We start from the raw sequence: 15,656 nt of genomic DNA on the forward strand, positions 1-15,656 counted from the left end.
AACTCATTTTATGCACATCGCGTTGTTTCCCCGACCCGAGAGGTTGCGCTAAAGCAAACGGCAAGTCTCGAAATTGCTCGTGAATCATGGGAGTAAGTTGCACTTCTCTTATCTTGATTGTTTCATTGTCCGATTGTCTATGAATCTAACGGATGAAATGCGATATCATTTTGTATTTTACGACCGATAAAGATGAAATGCAAAGGCGCCCGCCTTAGATTTAATTTATTCTGCTATCCTTTTTTATAGCTTTGCTTGGCCCACATTTTGACCTTTTCAAATATTTTACTGTCCCATCGTGTAAAAGGCTAAACTAAACTTAATCGGTTCAAACACAACAAAATCAAAAATCAAAATTTTATTTTTTACACGCACATTCGTCAAATACATTTTTAATCCTGTGGGGGTGTAAATCGAGTTCAGTGGTCAAAATTTTTTTATTCATCTATTTTAATGTTTTGGGAAAGTTTTAAAAAATGCAAAAGATTTTGAAATCAAGTAACAGAAAAACTTATATCGTATTTCATATATAAACGATTTTATGTCATGATTCAAACTATGGACAATTTTAAACATCAAAATAAGATTTTAAATTTTTGCATTGGATTTTTTTCACAAAACTGTATCTCAACTGAGAACTGATTAAGTTTCCTTTTTACTTAGTTACCAAATTTCACTTGCTGCTCTGGACATTTCTTTAAAAACTTATTTAAAGCTTTACATCGTTACATCTTTAAATGTGTGTCGTAATTTTAAAGGCCTCCTGATGTCCTGATGGTGGAATATTTCGTAAGCAAAACATTTTGTTTGAGTAGGTTGTTGAGAAAATACTGCTTGTGGGTTAAATATGTAATTTAGCGATCACCGACAGTAAAACACCAACAAAAGCATTTTCAAACTCCTAATTGTAAGTGCCAACAAAAGCTCACCGTAAGGGAGCCTTTAGTTCATATTGTAAACTAACTCCCAGTATCCAATTTTTTGTACTAAATCAGACTGATGTCTGGTGGAAACGAGAAATAAAAATATAGAACCGCTGGATAAGGTAATGTAGCCGCTCCTGAAATATTCTTCATTTGGCTTCTTGCCGTCACTTGCGATGTCGTCGGACGCTTTTACGAGTGCAAGTGCTCCGAGGAGACGAAGAAAGTTGAGGCAGAAGAGGCGCAAAAATGCGGACGGGAAGGAATCAAGCCGGACTAATTGGCTCTCGTTGGCCGCTAATTGAACGGCGACACACAATCTACGTGTCTTGATTGCCTCTCGGGCACTCGCACTCGCATCTTCTGCCTCGCCGGACGAAAGCAGCCAGCCAGCCGCGTGCATATTTTTTGTGCGTAATCTGCGCGTTTCGCTATTTAGGTTACACACACGCACGCACAGCATCTCTCGCCGGCAATAAGAAATGAGGAGAAAGTGAATCGCCGCAGCTTTTCTCAATGAAAAGCGCCAGACGCGATTTTGGCTGCTTCCTCCTCCTCTGCTCCCGTTTTGCTCTCGCCGTCGATGCCTTTTCACATTTTCTCAGTCAGTTCATCTGGCTGGCTGGATGGCTGATGTAAGTCGAGACAGAGTGTCGAGATGAGAGAAATTAAAAGAAAAAGTTATTGGAGTTATTTCATTCTGTGAGTCCGAGGAAATTAATCTTATGTTGCAGAAAAGAGGGACAAAGAAATATTCAGGAGCAACACCCGGAAAATCCTTGTTGCTAATGTTTAAACCAACCACTAAGATTTCATAGGAGGTAGGACTGTCTCCCTACCTAAAATCTTTTTTTAAATCACAACAAAAAGTTTCACCAAAAAGTGTCATGAGTCATGAACCTTTGGATACATTTCGACCAGATCAAACACTTCCATGAAAATACGTATGGTCAAAGCACTGCTGATTTTGAAGAAAATTGGTAAATTTTGAAATTTAATAGTTTCAAGGTCCTCTTTTAAAAGTTGAACATTATAAAAAAAAATTATCAACTGCTAAAGGTAGTCAACAATTCAAATTATTTTCAATTGTTGCCCTATATCAATCTAAGGATAGATAAGCTTGTTCTCTCCTTTATCAATCCACATTAAAACGTGAAAGATTTTTTACCCACTAGCACAGATATTGCTTGTTAAAAATGGAATCAATCTGAAAGAAAAACCGAGTGCAAAGCCAACCTGTGGTTTTCACAAATCGACGTTGACAAAAAACAGAACGTTTCTTTTTTTAGGTACTACAAAAATTTCATTATTAATAAAAAAAATACGATGAAAAATGTCGTTGATAATAATTTTACATCTTCTAAGACTGGACAGCAGAAGGTAGAGGCAACCTTAGTTAAACTACAAAATAACCCTATGGATCTTAGGGATTTATGGTTCCTCATTTTTATTTCAAAATCCTGAAATATTATCTTACTGGCTTTACACAGCTAAATGTACAGTGCGAGAAAATTTGCTTCTCGACTGTTTACTTTCATAGCCACTCATCTTGCATTAGATCCAAAAAGAATAGAGCCATTTAGGGATAATTTACATTGAAACTAATGCCATTGCGCGAAAAAATCATGGATATCGCCTCTGCTCAATTTGTTACAGTTTTAATAATTGGAGTATCTTCTGAGAACATTTAATTGCGGCAAATTAGAATGGCCCAATTTCGGAGATTCCTATGTACTCGCCGTTAGCGCGAATAGGTTTTTTGGGGAAAATAGCCATTATAGAAGAGCAAGAGTCGCCAATGGAATTGAGCTTCGGAGTACGGATTAAGACACACGACGTCGAACGATACTGTTACATGTCAAATATTTGCTTGTGCCTCTTCTCGCGACAGCCTCAATCCTCTCTGTCGCTGCCCCACTCGCCTCTTATTGTTAAGGCAAATGGCAAATAAACAGTTAACATAAAAAAACGCAATATGCTCTCGTGAGACTTATGACGTTTGATGATTTATAAATAAGATTTTATTTTAGAATGGCTGTTCCGATGGCAATAGGTAATCATGGAATGGAAAGTAAAAAAAAATAGTTAAACATTATAATTTCACACGCTTTCAAACAATAGCTGTTTCGTTTTTTGTGATCTAAAAATTACTCTCATTGAATTTTGTTTTATAATTTTCATTGAGCTTTAATTTCTTCAAAGCAAACATAAATTTTAAAATGTGTTCCTTTGAACTAGCAAAATTGTAAAATTTTACAAATCATTACACGTTTTATTAAAACACCTTTTGTTATATAGGGCAAAAACTTTCAAAATTTCGAGATAGCTTTTATTTTCTGTACTTATCTTAATGACTTAGGTCTTATGGGGGTCTAAAAAAGAGAGATTAATCACAAGTTCACTTACTGTACAGCTCATTGTTTCAGCCTTACGGGCCTTCGATCAACACTACTTAATTTTCAAAACAAGTCAATGTCCATTGGAAATGTAAGTCACTAATTTTAATCTGTTTTTGCTAAATATTATTATAATTTCCCCCATTCTCATTAACAGCTACATTTAGATTTTTTCAGTTTTCGAATAGTTTCCTGAATGTGCAGTTGCATTTATTTTTATTTGGATAAATATATTTTTTACTCTCTTAACGGCACCTGACGATTTTTGCTCACAACGGATTGTGTGTTTTACGATGTTTTGATTAGGCACGTTGTAAGCGTGTATGTCACTTCCTCAATATAAAAGTGGTAATGTAGAGCGAATCAAGCAGCGACACACTCGTTTATTGAATTTCTTCCTTCTCGTTTCCTTTGTGCGCTCGGCAGCTCAATTCAATTAGTAGTGCGTGAAACGAAAATTTCTCAGTCAATGGCACACGAGTCTCGCTTTTGTGATATACGCGCCTGAATGCACTTCGAGACAAGTGTAAACAACAATCAAAAGTGACGAAGACGCTGAATGGACAATGACTTGCTTTCTCCACCTTCACATGTGAATAATTAATAGAAGTTTGCATACCATTAATAAGCAGGAAAATGGTTTAAAGCACGTTTATTTAATTATGACTCACAACAAAGTCTGTCACAGGTTTGTACAGAGTGGAGAAGATGACGAGAATGAAAGTTTTGAGAAGGAAATGCAATAAATTAATAAAGAATTCACTTGGATTTGGTTTGAGCACTTACAAATTTAAACAATAAATAAATAAATTAAATCATCTCTTGGTCCTCATGACTTGTATTGGTAGGGCTGTTGGTTTCGGTAGGCCATGTAGTGGGCAGAGGCGGCCACAGCCGCCTTGTTGTCCGTGGCCACGGTGGCCGCGCCGACCCACTCGCTGCCGTCGTCCTGGTCGTCGGCCCTGCGGCCAGAGCGGCGGTGGTCGCTGTGTCCGTGGCTGACCTTCTTCAGCGCCGAGATCAGGGCCAGGGTCAGCGCCATTACGGAGAGCAGCAGCGCCTTGCCCGCGATCATGGCCAGGGCGCCGAATGCCAGAGCGCCCAGGGTGCCCTTCATCATCATCAGACCGGCCAACAGGGTGCCGCCCATCTTTTTCAGCTTGCCGCGAGCTGTTGACAAAGAATTTTGAGTTAGTTTCATTTCTTTAAACAATTCTTAAATGTATAAAATGTCTAAAAGATATCCTTTGACGTTATTTCAATTAAAAAATTCAAAAAATATGCTTTCATTGGAATAACCGGGCCCCTATGAAATTTATAAATTTTTCTATATTTCTGAAGTTTATTATTCTTCGTTATTTGCTCATCGTGTAAGGTTGAATAAAACTGTACAGCAATTTCAATTAATGTTTAACTTGATACTTCCTAATTTCAAACTAAACACATTTTAAAAATAAGTAAAGTAAATATAGAAAGAGGGAGCAATACAGCTCAGTTTGTGTTTGGAGTCTGTGCAACTAATTCTGAAAAATATTAACTTGGGATTCAACAAAATAGCAGATAAAATATTGAAATGTTAAAATGTCAAATTTAATTATTCTTCATTGAAGGTCGCACTCGAGGATTCATTAATGAAAGAAACATTTTGACATTCCTCGTTGGAAAGTATTCCTTTTTAATTATGCCTCTCAGCTTTGGCTGTCAACTGCAGGATTTTAATTTTTTTAATGAAATATAGGGCTGCGGATTACAGCCAAAACTAGTTAACATAAATAAAAACCGAAACTTTTCAACAAGGAATGCAGGAATTATTTTTCTTTAATTATTATCCTCATTTTACAAAAAAAATGCTTGGTTTTTTTAATAAGAAAACATAATATTTAAAAAGTTTGACCAATTTATCACTTATAATGCCTGTGTCCAAATATGTAGTGAATGCACTCAAGCCAAGTCTGCAGGGTATGCAACCGGCAGGAGTGGGTGGTGTGGCAGGTTGCAGGCGATAGATCGGCAGGCGCTAAATAAGCAGCCAAGCGAAACCGTGCTACTCTATGCCTGGCTGGCTGGCTGCTCATTCTCATTATTATTAAAAGATGCGTTCGCGCTTCAGCGAGCCGCCGAACAAACAAACTTTTGACACAAAAGAGCAGCAAACGCACTAGATTTGCTTGCCGTCTGTGCACTGCGTCACAAACTAGTAATTTGCCTGCTTTCTTTGCATGACGCCGCGGAAGCAGTACAAATGGGAAGAAAAATTTAAAACGGGACGCCACTCTGGAAAAAATAAATGCTCGACAAGCCACACAGTGGCCAGACTGTAGTCTTGAGTGTAAATAACGTTTTTAAAGAATTAAATATTGTAATGCTGAGAGAACTAAAATTGTTACTAATTCCTACTAAGTTAGTCAACAGATCATTGAGTTTAAATGTATCAATTTTACAACGTTGTAAAGCTGGACTTAATTTAAAAAATTATATCTATAATTAAAAATAAAATTTAAGTATAATCACACAGAAATAAATTTAAATAAAAAATATATTTAAAAGTAGTAAAATTATATAAAATTATAAATAGTTTATTTATAGTTTTTAATTAAAAACATAAATAAATAATAACTTCAATTCTTATTTTTATTTGTATTTAATGTTTTTAACATTATATTTAGTTTTAGTTTTATTTATCTTAAATTTGTTGTATATGTTATATAGTCTTTAAGTCAACGGAATTTTTCTCTAATTGTGAGCAACTGATAAAATAAAACCGCGAACGAATCTCGATTAACAGAGATATTCAAACGTTACAAAATTGATTTAGAGATTTACTTCGCCCGTTTTTTAACTTTATCAAAATCATTTATAAATTAAACCAGTTCGCTAATGTGTGGACAAGATCATAATTTTATAAATTGTAGCTAATAAATAATTGTTATAGTACTAATTTTCTAGTCTCATTATAAGTTAAAACTGATTTTGCACTTGATGAAGTTGGCAATTTTGTTGGGAACAAACAGGATTTTATGATATAATTAAGTGAACAAATTGTTAAAATTGTAAGATTGAAGGTGCCCTAAACTTTCTTCACCATTAGGTATGAAAATCAAATAGTTGGCATTGACCTTTTGTTAAAACTTCTTCTTGTGATGAAATTATTGACCATTACCGACAGTTAAATGTCTACAAGGGTTTAAAGTACAAAATTACATTTTTAAAATTGATTAGATTAATTATTGTTTCTTTTACCGCCCGTTTTTAGCACGGAAAACTCTATAGATTCTTTATATATATTTACGTCAGTTTTCCTTTGGTAAAATTCTTGGAAATAAGTAATTTTATTCGGCATTATGATTTGAATAAAACAATGGAATTAACTCAGCCAGACATTATCCTCTAATTAAACACCCCTGAAAAAGATGATTCAGCTCTCCAAAAAAGTCTCACCTTCCTCCAGATTCTTGGGGATGAGCTGCTTGGGCAAGCGCACCTGGAGGGTCCTGGACGCGAGGAATTCGGACAGCATGGTAAGCAGGTCTGAGGTCGGCTTGTTCCTCATCGTCCTCGAGGTCCTATTCTCGTCGGCGGGTGGCGCCGACAGGACGACGAAGTCGCCGAGGCTGACATCCTTGTCCAGGTTGGCGCTGAGGGCGTCGACGGCGCGGCCCTGGAGGCAGGTGACGGCCCCGGGACCATCGCAGCCCCTGACCAGGCCGACAACCGCCTCAGCGAGGCCTCCGGGGGCCTCGAAGGCCCCAGCCTGCATGAAGGCGGCGGCGGTGAACAGCACAAGGACGGACGGGGAGTGCATTTTGCTGCGGTGCGATCGCGGCTTCTTCTGACGACACTTGCCGCGCCGCCAGCCATTTATATAAAGTGGAGGCGGCGCCTGTCTGCACAATCGAGTGCGTCGCGCTGCGCCGGCTGCAGGACAACAACGGCCTGCACCACCTGCCACCCAACACGTCCATGTGTGCTAATCGAGTTATGGTCTAGTTTTTCTAAATTTCTTCCATTAATCTCACTCCTCATATCGGTAATTGCCATTTTCATTATTTGCCTCTTGTTCAGCGGCAACAGAAATGTGCATTCTTCTGTTCTGACACACACACCGTTCATTGCTGACGGTAATAGGTTTGTATGCTCTTCTTAACTGGAATTTTCGTTTATTTTACAGAGGAGCTTATTTCATCACTGTCTTTAAATTATGAACTGTCACTCCAAGTTTCAATATTTTCTTCAATTTAAATCTCATCTAAAATCTTCCTCAAAACTGTATCTGACAATGCGAGTATAGGTTGGCAAAAGTCATATCAATTTCCAGAATCCTATAAACGGCATTAATGTTCTTTGATATTCCTTAATTTTGTATATGAACCCCCATATATATATGACTCATTATTTTTTGCTCCGATCATCTCCAATCAGATTTTTTTGCGAGTAAATAATAATCATTTTTATATTTGGAGCAAAACTTGTTAATTTTCATAAAATATAGCAAAGATCCAGCTTGCCGTCAGAGCTAGTTGAGCAACAAAATATTTAATCGAACGCACAACGGTGGTGAAGTTTTATGGAAATATTCTGCATTTTTGGCGTTTGATTAGCCAGAAAAATATTTACAGTTTCGATAGTTCAAGTTACTTTTAGCTGTTGAACTATTAAAAAAAAATGAAATAAACATGAAAATATTTTTGTAGACGAAACTGCCAAGCGGTTACTTTTATCCTAATTAAGATTTCGATCAACGCTCAAGGTTGGTTCTTCCATGTTACAAAATAATACGATGGTGAAGTCCGTTTTATTTTCACCATTTCATGAATTTTTATTGATAAAATCCTTCATCCGACAAAATCTCAGAGGATGTATAGATCCTAATTTTAAGATCACTAGCAATATATTTTCAATTTAACGTAAACGAATGGCTTAACTCTGTCCGGTAATGAATTCAGGATGTTCAGCTAATAGTGAAAGATCTGAGAGGAAAATAATAAACAACACTCTTTCATATTGTACAGAGGCTGTTTTTGCCTCTTTTTTTTTTTGTTTTTTGTTTTTGCTCTTTTTATCCCTGTCCGAGGACCGGAGGACCGGGAAGGGCGCGCACTGCACTAGCATGAATGCTGAAACCCGGGTCCCAATAACACCGCGAACGGATAACATGGGCGCACCAGGCCGCACAGGGACCCAGCCCACTCAAGGGCCACTTGCCTCCGCACCGAGGACTGCATTGAAACGCTAGACATTTAATTTGTCCCGTGAAGCCAAATCACGCATGCTGGAAAGGTGCAAACCAGCAAGTAGCGAGTTGGCGCCGGTGCGCCTCCCAGCCCGTTGATCAATTTGAGCATTTGGAGTCACTAAACTAACCACTTTTTGCCATTTCTGACATTGGGTAGCCAGTATTAGATCTCCGAACTGCTCAAATACCTCTCATTGCTTTGACACTCCTGAGAGTACCTTAACAATGCGAGCCAACGGGCTCAATCAGCAGTACTTTTCCAACAAAATTAAAAATTTCAGGAAATAAACATCAAAGTTTAAAAATGTTTCATGTGGTGCAACAGCCACTTAAGGTTATTACAAGTTAAGCATAATTTTATTATTTTATAATTATATTTATTAATTTGGTGCTTATATATATTGATTTTAAAGCAAAATATTTTCATTGACTGAATTTTACAGCTCTCTCTAAACATAAAAGCTGCTAGCAAGAAACCAGAATCTTATCCATCTCATTTATTAAGCAAAAAGTATATGCTCTTCAATTGACGACGAAAAGAAGGCTGGAGAGTCGAGGTTGAGTTAGCGCGTTCGCGTGTTGTTTATTCCACACTTGATTTTACTGTCAGCTGCGGTCTAGTCCATTCTTCCGGCCGCCGAGCCATTCCGTAATGAAATAATAATAATTTCCATTATTTGCTGCGCGCTGGACCAAAAAGCAGTCGCTCGACTTTTTGCGCGTAGCGGTAGTTTTCTTTCGTTCAGCACAAAAACGTACGGTCCTCTCGGCGCGGACAATCGGGAAATTATACACATCCGAATAATGTATATGCGTGCAGAAAAAAGAGGAACGAAACGAAACGGACACCAAAAAATCGCCGCTGACACAGTGGCACATAAAAAATTATTGCATGTCTCGTATTAAAAAATAATCAGAAATGTGACATTTTTAAACTTTTCACAAAAAATTTATTTTTTATTTTCCAGAGAGTTTTGCTGCTATCTGGATACCAAAATAACAAAAATAAAACTTTTATGACAATTAAAAATATATAGATCTTATTTGGATACTATCAATTTTTTTTAATTATTCATTTTCTAGATTTTCTAGTTGCTGAGAGTTAGTTATCCAAGAAAATACGTGGATGTCCCACATGCAATAAAAACATTTAAGGTGGGTGCTGCTGTGTTATTATCCACGTGACCGTGTGCATGAAATATCATCACTTTGCATACTACATTTATTTGCATACTTCCGGCGAGAAAAACGAGGCTTTTCATAGTCGTGCGATACATATTGTTGTGATGCACGTTCTCGTTAGTCATTGTTCACAGATGCACACATAAGTAAAAAGAGAGCTAGCGCAAGCAAGAAAGCACATGTAGGCGTTGATTAGTTCTGCTTCTTTGACAACCGATTTATTTTCATATCAGGCCAGCGGTGCCAACAGGTGCTAGGAAAAAATCTAGGCAATACTTTTTGCTCCGGAAAGCAACGCCTGTAGGAGCTGTTTGTTGACGACTTACTTTTGAATGTTCAATGAATTTAATCGTGCTTAGAATATTAGGTGATAATTTTTATGTTTTAATGGGGTCACTTGATCGGTGATAGAAATATTTAAAATACGAAATGGTATCAGTGCAGTATATGTTTTATTGCTTAATTTCAAATTAATACATGTATTTTGTATTTTACTTGCTTTATTAGTTAATTTAATTTCAACACTACACTAGTAAGAGTCGGTTTATAGCTCTTGCATTGAAGCTTGGTTATCATTATGAAATTTTAATACATCTTCTGTGCCGGCTATAGATTGAACAAACAAATGTTTCATTAAAAAAAATCCTGGAGACTATTTTCATAAATAAACTTATTTTGGCGTTTAAATATTTAAGGTAAAACGGTTTGGATTGCGCTTATAACTAAAAAAACACTTTTCTCGTAACAAAAAATAAAAAAATTTCACAAATGTAATGCACATTTAAATAGTTATTTTCCCCTCTTCTAGTTGGTATAAGCTGAGTAGTAAGTGACTTGAGGGTTGTCGTTAGTCTTGAACGACCAACTATCGTTGCTCTTTTCCTCCACTGCGTGAACGGATGACTCATATTCCGTGTCATTTTGCAGAAATGGACTACTCTGCGTTGACTTCATTAATTCCACGTCCTCATGTGAAATCGTCCTGTATGGCTCCGCTGTTGGTTGCTCATACCACCAATACTGCGCCTGAAGTAAAACCATAATAGATTTATTGTTATTATTACATTAGAAATATATCATCAAAAGGTAACAGATAAAGATGTAAAAAATGTATTAAAAATAGGTCTTTTCTAAAGAGCAATTTTTACTATTTGCGTAAATTTAATGATTAGACACCTATAGAAAGTCTCATAATAATTTATTAAAAATGTTACTAAGACCAATTTAAAGTAGACACAGTAAACAAACGAATAAAAATTGAGGCAATGAAATTAACAAATGAAACGAACCAAGGGGGGTTGTGGTTTGAGAGGTGATACAAGGTCGATTTTGGGCGATGCGGTGGGCAGGGAGACGGCCGAGGAGAAGAGGAAGTAGAAGAAGAGCAGGCCTGCCAGGGCACTCTCGAGAAGGCCGACCAGGACAAATAAAGTGGGCCAAAGGACGGCCACCTTAGCGCCCAACAGCGCAGGCACCACCTGACGGAGCACAAATGTGCGCCAAACTCGCTTCAGAGGCCACAGCAGCAGGTTGAAGAATCGACCTGAGCACAAAATTATCATGTATTGTTCAGATATTCAATTTTAATGAATTATATCTAGACAAGATGATTTAAAATATAACAAGCACATATGGATTTTGAATAGCAGCTCAAATTTATTTTTATGAGCCGGAAAACATGCCACTATAGCTGACTTTCATTGATTTTCAGATGAGATTTTAATTTATTTCTTTAAAGTTGATAACAGCCATACTGCCTACATTGGTTCATTATAGTTTGATTCTTTTACGTTGAGCCTTGTACTGTAGAGAGCTTATCATGTACTGCAACATAAACATTTTGCTATTTAATCGATGTGAATTATTTCAGTAATTTTTTCTAGTGGATGTTTCTTGCTAGAGTGCGGCAATATTTAGCTTTAATTAAATCCTTATATTTTACTGGTAAAATAATGTGAGATCATTGAGGTTGTCGCTCTCAACTAATTTTCAGCGCACCTTATATTGTCTTAAATTTTTTGTATCCCGTGAAGTTAATTGTTTTTTAAATATACTAATAGCGCCAAATGTTCAATTCTTTGATTGAGAAATGAGAACATACCACGTTGTATATGTGTATTTCTAGATATTTTATCGTGACAATTAAGTGTCTTTTTTCTAAGCTTCATTGATTTTGTAGCTTGCTGTCACTGTTTTAAAAAGTCAAAATTATTTTTAAAATTTAATGTGAATGTTTTGTGATCACAAACCCACAGTTGTAGCAGATGAATTAAATGTGACGGAGGAGATCGACTATAAGTGCGCTATATCCAGCACGATCCCTCTCAGATTACACAGAGTCAGTTTTGTACACGAATTTATCCAGAATTTCTTCTTTTGGCCTTGTCAGAGGCATATTCTAAAAAATAGAGAGCAAAAAGCAAAATTAAACAGCTCTATTGTATCAAACTTAAAAGGTGTTACCTGCTGAAAGTTCGCAATCGAATGGTTCCATTTCCACACATTCCCATTTATATTCACAACAGCATCAGACATTGTTCACTAACTTTGGCTTGATTTTTAATTAAGCAGCAACAAAATGCGATATGTATTGTTTTCGCAATAGATTTTCAGGCCAAACTCAGGTTCAGGTGGATTATTGTGATTTGACACATTGTTGCCAACGTAACAATGACTCGTATCTGACAAAGCCAACAACCTACGCTCTACCCTGTGATTTTTTACAAATATTTAAAAATCGAATTTTGTTATTTTTACTTATTTCTGCTCCCCTTTATGCAACAGTTTTAATGTTTTATTTTGCTGCTTATTTAATAAAGTACGATCTCGTGGAATAAAAACCTAATTAAAGGGTGATGAATACTAAAAATATATTCCACTATGCACGCTCAATTCGTTTATGGTATTTATGATGAAAACTTTCACCTCTAGTGTGGTCATTGAAATTTGAATAAACTAGCAAATACGTAAAATAAATACCTTTGCTTTCTGCAACTTCATATTTGCTGGAAATAAATCTTTTCGTGAGATGGTTGGCAGGCGGTAATTTCATCATGAAACTGTCCAAATTGGCACAATCGATGCTGATAGCGGCTGCCGCAGCCACAGCAAACAACAGCCAGGTTTTCATTTTAGCTCTGTTCTTGTCTCAATATTGTGATCTACTGGCCAGCGTTTTTTTATAGAAATTAGACATTTTGCACTATCTTACAAAAGAGAACGGAGGAGGGGAAACACTCAAATATAGTAGTTAGTTCAGGTCACAGAGCTCATTAATTGACCCTTGATGTCGACTTGACCTCTCTGTGACAATTTGCCGACCGTGAAAATTATGTGCACTCCTTTTAACTGTATAATACTTCTAGCATAGGGATTCTTTGACAATAAATGTGCTTTTATTTTTATTTCATATTAATTTTAAATTTCTTTTCATCATTTAAACTTATGAAATATATATTTTCACAAAAGAAATTCCTAGACAGATCGAGGATTATTTTTTATTTTAGAAAGATGCAATTTCGATGGTTTTGGACATTTACAACAGTTTGCATAAAATGAGGCGGTCTTAAAATTGCGTGATTGCAATGATTGTTTCGACTTTCCCCGATCCCATATCGATTAAAAGCTTTGCTAATTTTTTAAAACTGATAAATTTTTAAATCATTATAGCAGAGTGCTTTTTTATGTGATTATAAATTTATTTTCAATTAATCACGGATACAGTATTGACATAGTAAATTGGAATCGTACCCTTCACACTGTACTTTAAACTTCTCTGTGAGCAAATCGTAGCAGTACTGCGGGTCTCCATTTTCCTCTTTCCATTTCTTCAGCAGTTTGAGCCAGCAGAACTTGACAACCTTGTTTTCCAGCTGTGAACCACAGATTTTATCCAAAGATAAGCTTGGCCTTTTAGTTGTAGTGGATGTTGTCGTTGAAGGACATCCTCCGATTCTCTGGCAAGTTTGACAAATTCTATAGAAGCTCGAGAACAGATTGATCTCGTCGCAACGAACGTGCCACACGTTGAACACCGAGGTGAAGCACTCAGTGCAGCTCAATGTTGAGTTATTCCAAAAAGACATCCATTTCAAAAAGCAATATTTTTCTCCATATAATTTCTTATCGAGATCAGTGCATGTGTAGAAATTAGAATAGGAACCACGAGTTGTAGTAGGGGAGGTTGTGGTCGTCGAACTTGAAGTCGTTGATGAGCTTGTGGAGGAGCTCGTTGAGGAACTGGTTGAAGTACTAGTCGATGTGCTTGTGGAAGTACTCGTCGACGTACTAGTTGATGTGCTGGTGGAAGTGCTAGTAGAAGTAGTTGGCGTGCTGGTGGTTGTTGACGTGCTTGTGGAGGTGCTTGTTGTTGGCGTAGACGTTGTTGAAGTGCTAGTGGAAGTGCTTGTGGAGGTACTTGTTGTTGGTGTAGACGTTGTTGACGTGCTGGTAGAAGTACTCGTTGACGTGCTGGTGGAAGTACTCGTCGACGTACTAGTTGATGTGCTGGTGGAAGTGCTAGTAGAAGTAGTTGGCGTGCTGGTGGTTGTTGATGTGCTGGTTGAAGTGCTTGTTGTTGGCGTAGACGTTGTTGACGTGCTAGTGGAAGTGCTTGTGGAGGTACTTGTTGTTGGTGTAGACGTTGTTGACGTGCTGGTAGAAGTACTCGTTGACGTGCTGGTAGAAGTACTCGTTGACGGGCTGGTAGAAGTACTCGTTGACGTGCTGGTAGAAGTACTCGTTGACGTGCTGGTAGAAGTACTCGTTGACGTGCTGGTAGAAGTACTCGTTGACGTGCTGGTAGAAGTACTCGTTGACGTGCTAGTTGATGTGGCTCCAGCAGCAGCAGCAGCAAAGACTTCAAGCGTTGAAGTTCTACAGGAGCCTTGCTTTGTTGTTTGGCTGTCTTGACAACCAGAGAATTGTGCTAGATATAAATAGGAATAAAGATTAGAAATACAACATTATAACCATCTCTTTATTTCAAATAGCACCGTTATTTTTTAATTTCTTTTACACATATGTAATAAATATCAAGTAAATGTAATTGCAATTTTTCAGCGTCTACAAGATTCAGTATTTTTGCGCAAAATATATCACACGATGATAAAGATATTAATTCATTTTTTCACTCTTGTAGGCTGTTCTATTCAATAATGGCAAACCCCTGCACGTCACGGAGTGGATTAAAGAGATATTTTGCTCTCTTACAAATCGAAATACATATTTAATATGTATAACGCACGATTTATTACAAATTAGTAAATTATTTTCCTTGTTTTCATATTAGTTAAACATATTTTATGAAAATATATTACGTGATAAAGATCCGCACAGTGCCATGTAGTTTGGTGCTGTCTTCGATGACACGCATAATGCAACGGTCAGTTTATCAACACAGTAGGTGCCTTTTGCTGGACACTTCCATGTACGGTGTTTTGAAATCGCTTGGCTTTTAATCACCGGCGCTTTATTCGGTCCTTGTTGACGAAGACATGACTTAAGCTGCAAAATAATGATTTTACCCTTCCTTAATTTTTCTATAAAGTATTTGAATTATACTTTGTTCTGAGCAATGCAAATTTCATCCTTTGCGGAAAAGGCTTGTCCTGTTGAACACTTAAGAGCAACATACGGAACGTTGTACTTTACTCCAAAGCATTGATCGCAGTACAAATAAGCCTGGCAGTCGGTCGGATGGGCCTGGATTCCAGTTTTGTTGCATTTATAGCTGAAAAAGACATTAGTATTTGTTGTGCGTGTGTAAATACTATCATAAATGCTTACTTTTTGAGACCCTTAAGGTCTAGGCTCTGACCAAATGTGTGGATCTGAAATGGGATATATGTTGACTATCGGTCGTTCTTCTTGGAAAAATAAAAATGGTGAATTGCCCTTACTGAAGCGGTCAGCAGCAAACAC

General features: G+C 37.1%; 2 protein-coding genes across 5 annotated transcripts; both read right to left on the bottom strand.

Moving 5' to 3' along the window:
• Nucleotides 1–3,956: 3,956 nt before the first annotated feature.
• LOC135946962 (uncharacterized) lies at nt 3,957–7,164 on the bottom strand. The gene is made up of 2 exons (XM_065495466.1): nt 6,758–7,164; nt 3,957–4,489 (listed from the first exon to the last, which is right to left on the bottom strand). Exons 1-2 carry the CDS (start codon nt 7,119–7,121, stop codon nt 4,149–4,151), a joined length of 705 nt encoding a protein of 234 aa, XP_065351538.1. The 5' UTR covers nt 7,122–7,164; the 3' UTR covers nt 3,957–4,148.
• A 3,002-nt stretch (nt 7,165–10,166) lies between these two features.
• On the bottom strand, nt 10,167–12,387 carry LOC135945701 (uncharacterized). 4 transcript variants are annotated; one of them, XR_010575456.1, is made up of 4 exons: nt 12,198–12,387; nt 11,988–12,132; nt 11,024–11,277; nt 10,167–10,760 (listed from the first exon to the last, which is right to left on the bottom strand). XR_010575456.1 is itself a non-coding variant. In XM_065493539.1 (3 exons), exons 1-3 carry the CDS (start codon nt 12,226–12,228, stop codon nt 10,539–10,541), a joined length of 507 nt encoding a protein of 168 aa, XP_065349611.1. In that variant the 5' UTR covers nt 12,229–12,385; the 3' UTR covers nt 10,167–10,538. The 4 variants fall into 4 exon arrangements, 1 of the variants encoding a protein (XP_065349611.1); XR_010575455.1 differs by having other exon boundaries at nt 11,984–12,132; XR_010575454.1 differs by having other exon boundaries at nt 11,024–12,132.
• Between the last annotated feature and the right edge of the window lie 3,269 nt (nt 12,388–15,656).

Source organism: Cloeon dipterum, chromosome X (genome assembly GCF_949628265.1).
Source record: "Cloeon dipterum chromosome X, ieCloDipt1.1, whole genome shotgun sequence".
Taxonomy (NCBI): domain Eukaryota; kingdom Metazoa; phylum Arthropoda; class Insecta; order Ephemeroptera; family Baetidae; genus Cloeon; species Cloeon dipterum.

What these genes read in the sequence shown, in the direction of transcription:
- LOC135946962 (XM_065495466.1), bottom strand. Translation starts at nt 7,121, where the DNA reads ATGCACTCCCCGTCCGTCCTTGTGCTGTTCACCGCCGCCGCCTTCATG. An exon ending in CCCCAAGAATCTGGAGGAAG is followed by an intron (nt 4,490 to 6,757) that starts GTGAGACTTTTT and finishes CTTTGTCAACAG; the next exon opens with CTCGCGGCAAGCTGAAAAAG.
- LOC135945701 (XM_065493539.1), bottom strand. Translation starts at nt 12,228, where the DNA reads ATGGAACCATTCGATTGCGAACTTTCAGCAG. An exon ending in CGATTGCGAACTTTCAGCAG is followed by an intron (nt 11,278 to 12,197) that starts GTAACACCTTTT and finishes TTTTGTGCTCAG; the next exon opens with GTCGATTCTTCAACCTGCTG. An exon ending in TCAAACCACAACCCCCCTTG is followed by an intron (nt 10,761 to 11,023) that starts GTTCGTTTCATT and finishes GTTTTACTTCAG; the next exon opens with GCGCAGTATTGGTGGTATGA.